The following is an 11,516-nucleotide window of genomic DNA, read 5'->3' as shown; positions in this document are numbered from 1 at the left end:
AATCATAGCTTTTTAGTTATTAACTCATGCCTTTATAGAGATCTTGTGATTTAGAACTGGAAATAACCTTAGAGATCAACTACTCCAGGTAGGGAAACTGAGATCCAAGAAGGTTGAGACATGCCCAAACCACACAGACACTAAGTAGCAGAGGTGGCATTTGAAGCCATAACCTTTGATTTACATTTTATAGGGTGGAAATAACTTATTCCAACCCCTTCCTTTTATACAGGAAGATAATTTATAATTTTCTCTAATAATATTTTATAGTGCTTAAATATAAATATACTTTTTAAAACTGTGGGATGAGCTTTCCATATGTCAACTAACTTGACCCTCAGATTTGATCCTAACCCTGTGAAGTAGATTCTATTATTATCCCCATTTTATAGATGAAGCAAGTGAGGTAGACAGAAGTTAAGTGATTTGGCCAGGGTCACACAGCTAGTCAGTATCTAAGGCCAGATTTGAATTTAGATCTTCTGGCTCCAGGCTCAGTGCTCTACCCACTGTGCTATCTTGCTGCCTCCAATTCAATTTCATCGTGATAAAAAAAAAAAGATACTAAGAAAATCTTCCAGTTATAGTTCATTTTATTTGCTAAGCAGTGATAATTGATTGAAAATTGATATTTTGTTAAGGGAAGACTACCCTTGTCCATTTTCTACAATTGAGATGATCTTTTATTTTCACTCAACAGCTTCCCCTATCTCTGGTTGTAATGGATGCCATTTGGCTGTCGGGTGACTAGACAGACAAACCACGACTGTGACTATGCTGTTTGCCCACTAGACATATTCACCTTCTTGGACTCTGCATGCCTACTTCTCTTAGTCCACAGATTTCTTAGGATTATATCACTTCTCATTTGCCTACTTGAAAGCTGGCCTCTGGGCATAGAAAACAAAGCAAAGCAAAGCAGAAAACGTCACTGTGTAATCAGGATATAAAACCAAGGTGCCTGACAACAGCATAGAGGAGAATGGCACACAGGTGGGTGAATCCATGCCATGTTCAATGACAAAGAAGCAGTGTGGCCCAGTGGAAAGGGTGATGGAACTGGGCCTAGGAGACAGGGAGCCCAACTCTCTTCTGGTTTGTCCTAGAGAACAATTGTGCAGTAGTTGCTTAAACTCTTGGAGCTTTACTATCCCTATCTGTGAAAGGAGTATAATGTTGCCAGTGGTACCTACCTCACAGGGCTGTTGTGAAGGTCAAGGGAGTTAATATCTGTAAGGTATTATAGGGAGATATGTGTCAGTTTTTGGTTTTTTTTATCACTTGGATGGCCATATGAATAAATGTTAGAGGTGTGGGTTTAAAGTCCATTAGAATTTAGTTGTTCCACTGTTAACCTCCTGTATGAATTTTGGGTTCAGGCTTGTTCAGCAGGTATGTGGCATACAGCTAAGGGTTTATGGTTTCTTTGTAGGCGGTCTCCCCCAACCCCTACCACCTGAAACTGTTAGGCATTCCTGGTTACATTTGGCTTCTCACAAGGAAAACAGAAGACTTTCTCAAAGAGTAGTATCTCATGTCAGCCTTCCCTGAAAATGCTACAAATGCCTATTAAAGCTCTCCAAGGCCAGCAGAGGCCAGGACCCAGATCTCTCCTGGAGGCTGCAAAGGTTGGGCATGAGGACCACCACTTCAGGGCCACAATCACCAATTAGTGAGTGTGGTGCCAGGGCCAATTCACGTTAGACCCTAGGACTCCATAAAGTGTTGGGGAAGACAGAGACCTTGGGGACACTGCAAGATGGAAAGGCTTTCACTGTGTGGGGGACGGGTGCCTGAGACCAGCCACAAAAGCACTCTTCTGCTGCACAGCCAAGCAAGAGAGGAATTCACATCTTAGTAACATCTTAGTTTAATGAATTATGCTTGCTAACCACATGTGCAACACAGTTATTTTTACCTTTCAGAAGGTCTGCAGGTGCTGACATCACCCTGTAAATTTTGATCCCCTTGGGCAAAGCTCAGTCACTCCACCTTAGTTACACCTCTGGAAACAAGGTCTGATTTCCAAGTATTGTCACAGAACACCCAATGAGCCTTTTTGCTTCCAAAGAAGTGACTCATCTAATTAATTGATTGATCAATGCTTCCTAAGATATTGAGTAAAACCAATAGCCCCAAATTAAAGACTGTTCAAAGGCTGTGGCTTATGATGCAATAAGGTAATTATGCAGATTAAGGAAACAGGTAAATTCTATGAACTTTGAGTACCTTCTCCCTACTCTTTCCACAAAATAATATCAGGAGGTCCAGATTCTTGCCAGCTAATGAACACGGTAAATAAAATGCAAATATATCATGAGCAATTTAGTTTGCCAGTACTATGGATCGGCCACTTCGATTCCATTGATTTTATTTCAGATATTTACAATACGGAGACATGAGCCTAATTTATTTCCTGAAGAGTTCAAGGCAGGTATCATTGGCTAAAAACACCACACACACACACACACACACACACACACACACACACACACACACACACACACACATACAACAATGGAGTAATGTTTGGGGCGCTATCTGCAATAATCTAATGCTGACAGAGAGCAGTATTTTATTTAGTAATTAACAGTGTAAAGGGGAGAGAAGCTGTCATGTTGGTTCTTAAGCTGGGGAATGTGATGAAAGATGATATCTGCGATCTCATCCTTTCCACTTGTTTAGAATTGTCAGGATGAGAAATGTCAGCATTATGAAAGCTCAGCTCTGCTCTTGATATGATAAAACCCTTCAAAAGCCAGTCTTTCTCTCTCCCTCTCCCCTCTTCCTCTCCCTCTCCCCCTTCCTCTCTCTCTCTCTCTCTCTCTCTCTCTCTCTCTCTCTCTCTCTCTCTCTCTCTGCCTCACCCCCCCACTTGCTTTTTTATTTATCCTGTTTTGTTAGATGGCAGAAATATAATTCTTTTCTTTCTTCCTATTATAAGCCACCATTTTTGTTTTATTATATGTTTCACAACCTCTAATGCCCCACTGAAAATTACCTTGTTAAATGACAGTGTTTCAGAGCCATGAATCCTTTCCCCCATTCCCTCAGAGATTTGAAACAGTCAACAGACTGTAAAGAATAAATAATAAAAAAGTATTGATTATTTTGATGACTGTGAGATTCAATTAAGTATTAATTTTGCCCTCCAGTGGACCTATCAAGGTATTCAAAAGGGAGGATTCGGCTCAGCTAAATGCGGGCTGAGTGCTCCAGCCTTAAATAGGGAGAAAATGTATTTACCTACAGTATTTGAAGGGAGAGGAGTGCATTGATGCACAGAGTCCGATATTTAAGTGCTGGGCAAATTAAGCCCTGGTGACAGTGACATTGTTTTCAGGGAGATGAGTATTGACCAGAGAAGTGCATTTCATGACAGCTTAAACTATCGCTATTGATTAACATTTTCATAGATTATCATGTGTCATATCAAATCCACTTTCCAGACACGACTACATTAAAAAACCCTCAGGCGACCTCAGGCCAACATAAAGCTGGGACCTCGGGTGCAGGCTGACCAAGCTGCTTCCAAGCTGGTCACCTGTCCCCTGCTCGAAAGCCACTTAGGCATGAACTTGGCCATAAATAGCTGCTGTGGGAGCCCAATGAGGTCACTCAGGTCTTTCTTCTCCCTTCTGCTGCTGGTCTTTCTGCTCCAGTAGTACGATACATCTTAGTTTGCCAACTGGCTAATAGAGTGTGCTTGGGAATCATACTAACCCCCAAATGCCCTCTGACTGAGCTGGAGAGAACACAGATCCAAATCAGCAGGGGGAAAAGTTGAGTGTTGGGGGGTGGAGTTGAGAGTGGAGTGGTGTTTTTGTTGCTGATTTCTCTTTGTAACATGGTGTGAGTGCCATGTCCCTCCTACAAGACTAACTGAAAACATTTTTGTAAGTATATTCACCATTCTTTTAAATAATTTTTAGTTGATACATGCATATCGTCTATATCTATACATACATCTATATCAGTATTAAACCTACTTCTATATCTATACTTATATCCGTATCTATAGTGTTATTTGTTTTTAAACTATGCATCAGAACTGGGGGTAGAGTGGGAAGGGACCACTCCTGTCCAAATTTGCAAGTGGAGGTAACTTATTTCTACATTGATTTCATATGAGAAATATCTTTTATTTTATCAATGCACTACATCCTTGCCTCTCCCCTCCATTTTCCTTTTTCTTCTCTTCTTTGGTCTTCTGATAGGGTTTCTTTGCTTCTATCACTCCTTTTAAAGCTTCTGGCTCCTGCCTGGGAGGTGCTCTACCTTTGGAAGGGGTTCCTGAATCCCAAGCCCAGCTCTCCCTCCCTCTCTGTTTTCCCCCATTCCTTATTAAAGCCAGAACAAGGTGTAAAAACATCCCTAGCCAAGCCCATCCCACAATTAAAGCAGTGTTGCTCATGTGGCTTTCAAAGAAGTTTTTCCTTCCCAAGCATCCTGCATTTCTCCCATGCTGGCTGCACTTTAATGGGGGGGGGGGGAGTAATGGAAAACTCATTGGATCCGTAATAGCTCTTCACTTGACTGCAGCCAGCAATAACGGCAGAAGCAGCCCGAGATAAGAGAGAGAGAGAGAGAGAGAGAGAGAGAGAGAGAAGAGAGAGGAGAGAGAGAGAGAGAGAGAGAGCACGCCAGCCAGCTAAAGCTGCCACTTTCTTCCCCCCTCACTCCTGTTCCCCGTCCTAGGATCCAATGATAACTGGACAAGTCAGTAAGCCCTCGCTGCTGCTGTCAGTGCGGAGTGAAATGAATGCAGAGTTGAGAGGTGAGGACCAGGCAGCGACTCCAGACAGCGAGCTCAATGAGCCCCTGCTTGCGCCCGGGGAATCCAATGACAGCCAGGACGCTCCCAGCAAGCTCTTCGGTAAGTGTGGCGACGTATTTCATTTCAGCCCGACCGTGTTGTCCGGAAGAGCAGTTGCGTTCCCCTATCCCTCCCCCTCCCCCCCGTCGAGGTGTTTGTCCCCTTTTCTCCCAAGTGCAAAAAGAGGAGTTCGGGGCGGCAGGGGCTCAGCCCCGAGGCGGCTCCCGGATGCCTCCTGGACTGCCCTCCAAACTTTGAGCCCACCAGCAAGTTAAAGCATGCCGGTGTCGAAGCTGCCCGCCACCTGTCTGTCCTGGGTTCCTGAGTGGGGTCTGGATGATGAAAAGGGAAGGTGGCAATGCTTAGGATCCGGGTCTCCTCAGTATTCGGGGCGAAAGGCATCTGGCATTGATTGAATAAATATATCCACTCCCTGGTGGGCTGTGTGGCAGCTTTGAGGAAGGGGAAGTGGTTCGCTTCTGTAGTCTAAAGAGGAGAGAAGAGGAGAAAAATACCCATAGAGACCATTCTGCCCAGATCAACAAAAGCCATACCCCAGGGGGTCCGGAGAAAGGCAGATTGTTTTGTCAATTTCAACCGGAAGGATTTTGTTTTGTCTGAGGGGTTAGAGTGTTGTCGATTTCAGCATCCCCCGTGGCCCTTTTCCCTTGTTACATATTGATACACGGTTTCAATCTGATACATAGTTTCCATCTGAGACAGTGTTCATGGTAGCCACAGTTTTGATCTCAGTAGCCTAAGGAAGCCATAAACTTCCCTATCTCAGGAACCAAAACAGAGCAGGGAGAAGAGTGTGGCTGGTCTGGCCGGCCTAGACATCTGTCATTCAAACAGATGACACCCTGTAAGGCAGCCCAGGCAACAGTGATCTCTAATCAGAAAGGGGAACAGAGTTGTGGAGGCACGGGGCCAGCCAGGGCTGATGGTGTTATGGACGTCTCTGCCTGAGCAGCATTTCATGGCACAGACGTGGCATTTTGTTTTCAGGACAATTACTCCTCAAAGACTTCCTTTTAATTATTTTCAGACGTGACTTTCTGAAAAAAAGAAATAGACAATGCCCCGGCAAAGTCAGCTTGCCTTCATATAAGCAGAATCTACTGGCTGGAATGTCAGAAAACCTTCCCGTTGCCTGGAGTACAGCCTTTAAAAAGTCTTAACACTGTGATTAATATCTAAGTTGATGATTTCATCCCTGGGGCAGAACACACCACAATAGACTGGGCAGTCCTTAGCATTTCTAGGGTGTTTTAAAAATGGATAATTTTTCATCATTTGGGGCACCTAGGGTATCATGCTGAGTATTTTATGGAGAAACTTTATTTGAAAGATAGGATAGGATGTTACAACACAAAACCAGATACTGTACTTACTTGACAGTAGGCTAGAATTCAGTTTTAGGATATTGGTGGTCACCTTTCTCCTGCAGAAATCAGCCATTCTAGCTTCAATATACGTGGACCAAGCCCAACATTCTCATTTGAGTCAATTTTGTTCCAACATGATACTGTGATGTGGATTGAATTCTAAAATTCATGGAAAGCATTATTAGTAATAAACACATGAATTTCCTGAATTAACCATTGCCTTGTTTTGCTGGGCAAGAGGAGGAGGTTAGGGAGAGATGGGTCAAGCGATGTGCTTATAAAATATATTTTAAAAGCTTATGTAGTTTTAATCTGCCTGAAAAGATCAATATTGAATAGTTTTTTGACCCTCATGCAGTGAATTCCACATTAACTATAGATGATGTATTACTGAGCTGAAAACAAGTCAGTGCCGAAAGTGGGCATGAATCCTTGTCAGTAGCTGCCTTTGACACAGTTACTCCTGTGCTTCTGACTGACTAGTTTTCTCTCAAGTAAACACACAAATGAATGAGGAGCTCAGAGCTCCTTTACATTTCTCTAAGTTCTCAAACAGGGATAATTGTTGCCAACTTTGTTTTCTGGAGGACAAGCCAAGAGGAAAAATGAATCAAATTATTAATAATAATAATAATAATAATAATAATAATAATAATAATAATAAATAATAATAAGGCATATTATTTTGCTAGACCAGGAAAAAAGTTTAGGATGCTTGTGATTTGGGAATGACACATTGGCTATTGGACCATTTTTTTCTGGAATCCCCTGACTTACTTATAGGATACATTTTTTAGACCTTTATTTTATGACTTCCTTCATTTTACATTCTGTGAGGTTAGAACCGGGGAGCCTCTAAATTGTTTTCTAAGCCTAGGAAAGGGCTTTTATCTTTCTCGGGCTCTATATGGCATTTCAGACTTACTGTCAATGAGTCCCAGCTTTTAGTTATATGGTTTACAGAACAAGAAAATAAGGACCATTCCTGGAAACATGAGCAAAAGGAGACTGGGAGAAGGGAGTTATAGATTTCCAAATGCAAGCTAGACCTTTGTCCTTCAATTTCCTATAGACATTGTTGAAAAATATTAAAAGGATTCCAGTCATCCAGGGACTGACTTATCATAAGCTTAGGTGCTGCCTGGGCTAAGAACTTAGCCTTGACTTGAAGAATGGACTCCACCAGGCCAAGTCTGTCTCTTTTGACTTGAGCTGCCCAGATGAGCATTTCAAGAATCGTATTCCAAAGGGAGCAGACGACATCTACAAAACACCTTCCCTAAACTGAAGCAAAGATTCTTTTTCTCAACATTCTTCATTAGGGCCCATTCTTTTATTGTGCCTTTCCCCAAGGAGACTCACATTAGGGGAATGCTTGAGAGCTTGCAACATGCTCCTCAAAACTGTTTTTCTACTTAAAAAAGATCAGGAAATGGAAATGGAAGGAGTGGCCACAAAGGCATACCATGTCCCAGAAAGGAGAGCCACTCACACCAAACCAAAACAGGTGGAAAGGAAGCTTCTTTTTGGCCAAGATTCACCACAAGCCCAAGAGTAAGATTAGGAACCGAGAGTAAGGCAAACAAAGAGCCTCGTTTTTCATGCCTTTGCCATTGTCATGTGTTAATCAGTGGGCTCCAGGGGAGGGTCTCCCATCCAGGCTTTACTGGGTGGCTCAGCCGAGGAGGTCCAGAGCTGGTGCCTGTGCCCTAGCCCTCTGCCACCCTCTGTGCAGGTCCAGCCTCCTCCGAATGCCCTCTGTGGATGAACAAAGGAAATCCCAGGAACAATCAGGCCCTTTATGCTTTTCTCTAAATTATACCCTGACACTCAGAGCATCTAGGGGGAAACATACTGAGCAGCAATCTCCAATGCTTTGAAGAGTTCAGAAGGGCAGAAGGAGAAGTGAGCAGCCAGATGCCAGAGTGAGCAGGAAGTTCCAAAGAGGGCCCCTGTGTTCTCTGAAGTAATTATGTCAGGGGTAATGCTTTGCTTAACTTGCACGCCCGTCAGCATGATAGCACACTGATGAGAGATAAATCTGCTTCATATGGAAGAAGCCTGGGCCTAGAAATCATTAAGTGGGGTGTTATTTATTTGTGTAAATCCTCGAGAAAAAGCTTGCTTCTTGGGTCAACTTGATGGCATGACAGGAAGCCCCACCCTGGATATGGAAACGCAGCTCCTATGTCAGAGGAGGCCTGTCCCAGGGTCATCCTGGTTCCTGGTGCTTCAGCTGGAGGAGTAAATGAGGGATTTCCCATAGGGCAGCTGTTTACTATCACCTTAACAAGGTCCACACTCTGAACCGTGATCACAAGTGGCCTTTAGGCTGAAGAGGCCGAACATGTTTCTATAGTGACATTTCTACCATATGCATTAATCGTGACACTTTCCTCTGCAGTTTTGGGGCCCATTCAATAATTGTTTCTTCACATTCACTGAAAGGGGGTAGTTCGAGTTTAAAATAATTGATAAGAGGAATGGCCCCTAAAAGGATGGAAGATATAGATTGGATAAAGTAATACACATAGTCAGGTTTTTTCCAATCCAGTTTGTTTTATTCAGGCTGAAAAGTTAGGCCTTGTGGAAACATGTCTTAAATATTTCCTCTCTTCTATTTGAGCATCGAAGGATAAATTGTTAGCATGTCTGCTCCTGGGGAAATTTTACTTGTTTCAAGTTCAGTCTCATGATTGCTTTTCATCCAGTGATAACGTGTCTCTCTCAGCTTGGGTTTTGCTTTTCAGTAGCACTGGACTGTACTTGAAACGGGCAGTGCCTTGGACTGAGGTTTCAACGAAACATAACAGAGAAACAGAGCACCTGAAAGCAAAAGTGTTTCCCATGCCTTTAACAGTTGCTGTATTTTTTCCAGAGTAAAAGAAATTGCATGCATATAACTAAGCTCAAAAGAGTGGGTATTCATTGTCATTTATCTGTGAACTCTCTGAAAAGGGTTACAAGTTAAGTTGAGGAATCTTTGCTAGAAAGTCTTCTGTCTAAGGGGCTGGTGTTAGGGGTGGGGTGGAGGGTGCAGTTCTACCTTATATTTTCCAGTATCTCTTTTACAGAAAATATTTATTGTAAGAATTTTTTGAAAATTATCATCCAGTTTAGCTTGATTAGAATTTATTGCAGCAGAATCATTTTTAGCTATGAAAGGATGAAAGAATAAATTGTCTTTCACCCCTAGAGACAGTGGTCTGTGCAGGTCAGAGTGGAGGTCATTGATGGGGGATTGTGGGGAAGTCTACACTTAGACAAATTGTGACTCCTGTTACAATATCACCAATTTCATCACTATATTTAAGCCTCTCTTTCAGGGACCTCATGCTTCTCTGTTAATAATTTGCTCATAAAATGTATTAAGGGCAAGACCTTAGAACATAGGGCCTTATCCCAGGAGGAATTTGGTATGGTGGTGGGAAGTGTTTAGGATCTGACAGAGAAATGCACACAAGTGGAACATTTATTTTGCTATAGGAAATTAAGAGTTGCCATATTTTTATCAAAGCAAAAATTCACATTTCAGTTGACGGGGGGAAAACAGTTTCATTGGAGAATACGGGAATTCTTTCTTATAAGGGAAAAACAAATATTACCAATGGTCTAATTTGAGAATTTGTTCCTGTGATGATGTAGTCACTTTAAGTTTGTTTGTTTAATACTGGGGTAGCCAGGATTCTGCTCAATTAAGTCAGAAACTAATTGTGATGGTGTCAGAATCATAGCTTTAGGTGTGTTTTGATATCTGGTGACCAAGGAAATGGTGTGCATTTAAGAATGTTACTGAGAGTCTTTAATCTAACATAAGGTGGTTGTTATCCAGTGGAGATGATGCATGTGTTTTGACAATATTAGTTATCATTTACATATATTTATAAAAATATACCTACCTGCACATGAGGGAAGGACCCCACTCTTTTAAGCAATCTTGTGAGAGCCCTGCAGTGGCCAAACTGTGAGCCATGTATTGTCCCTGAGCCGTCACCATTCGCCAGTAGTGCTTGGATGTAGGACAGCACCCGGGAATGTGACATAAGCGAGTGAATTTATCCCTGCTTCCTTTCTCTTCTCCTTCTTCCAGAGAGGCCTGATGTCCTCAGGTCAGAGGTCCAAAGGTGAGGAGAAGGTTACCTCTGTGTCTCTCTGCCTGTGTCTTTGTCTGCCTTTGAATGTGTTTGTTTTACAGTGAGGCATGCTTAATATCCAAGCACAACGTGGTAGGTCAGTGAATGAAATTCTTAATGAGGTGGTCTTGGATTTTATTTCTTGCGATGTATTAATACGGTCATGACTTTTCTAGTTTGCTTTAAATGTCCCAGCCGCAGATCACATTAGGATAATTCTAAGATGATCACCATCTGAACGCTTTCTAGAACTGATCCCATTTTGGTGGAGCAAAGCCAATGTTGTTTTTCCTCAGAGTTAGCTTGTTAATATGGAGCTTTCCTTCTATCCAAACTACAGAATAATTCTTAGTAAGCAAAAGAGTCAGTGTGTGTGTGTGTGTGTGTGTGTGTGTGTGTGTGTGTGTGTGTGTGTGTGTTGGGGAGGAGCTTTAACCAATATTTCCAGCTCAAAACGGTCTAAATCCTGAAACAAATTTAATTGCTTGACAGTGACCTGGTAGCCATTATTCTTCTCAGGAATTAACCAAATCAAATTCTCCCCTCTGTCTGCCCTCCATCTGAAAGAAAAGACATAAGTGGCTAACAGTTTCAAAGGGCATCTACTTGTTATCCGACAGCAAACAGACAATTTGGGAGAAAGCTGATGCTTTCTTTGATTGAGGATCTTGCTGGTTTATGTTTAGTGATTAATAATACATCAGACATTCACACATTAAAAAGGAAGTGGATGGGAATAGGGAAGGAGAGGCCTCACGGTGTCATTTTGCTTTCTATTGGCTTCCGATTATCTAGGCCCTCCATGGGAATGCATCTGGGCTCAGACAGGGTAAGAGCAGGAGTCCTAGGTGCCCAAACAGGCACATGGCACCACTTAACATGGCTCCTGATATTCCTATGCTAAAGAAAAAAGTGAGAAAAGTGCTTATACCAGGCTGGCACCCTGTCAGGGGGCAATCTGGAGAAAGTTTCCTGCTGTCAGGTTAATAAATTTTTTAAAAATATCCAAAGGCACAGGTAGCTGAAGAAAGCTTATAGTAACAGTTGCTGTTCTCCAGTGGGTTGGTTTTCTCTTTAATATCCTATGGAGCTCTGGATTTTTCTGTTTGGTCCTCCACCTGGGTCTGCGCTCTTTTGGCATGCTCAGCTCCAATTTCATTTTTATTGATACCACTTAAA

The 11,516-nt window shown here is 42.4% G+C and overlaps 1 protein-coding gene across 1 annotated transcript in view; it reads left to right on the top strand.

Annotated features, from left to right (window-relative positions):
- Positions 1-4,630: 4,630 nt before the first annotated feature.
- The window catches only part of LOC110192978 (POU domain, class 6, transcription factor 2), a 381,140-nt gene continuing 374,254 nt past the window's right edge, over positions 4,631-11,516 (top strand). The window contains 1 exon segment of the mRNA XM_078152045.1: positions 4,631-4,876. Within this exon segment, the coding sequence (XP_078008171.1) occupies positions 4,705-4,876 (172 nt within the window). The 5' untranslated portion in view covers positions 4,631-4,704.

This window comes from Phascolarctos cinereus, unplaced genomic scaffold (assembly GCF_003287225.1).
Source record: "Phascolarctos cinereus isolate Bilbo 61053 unplaced genomic scaffold, phaCin_HiC Scaffold_4;HRSCAF=312, whole genome shotgun sequence".
In the NCBI taxonomy this organism is placed as follows: domain Eukaryota; kingdom Metazoa; phylum Chordata; class Mammalia; order Diprotodontia; family Phascolarctidae; genus Phascolarctos; species Phascolarctos cinereus.
The sequence above is the reverse complement of the archived record's forward strand: the minus strand, read 5'-3'. Positions and strand labels throughout refer to the sequence as shown.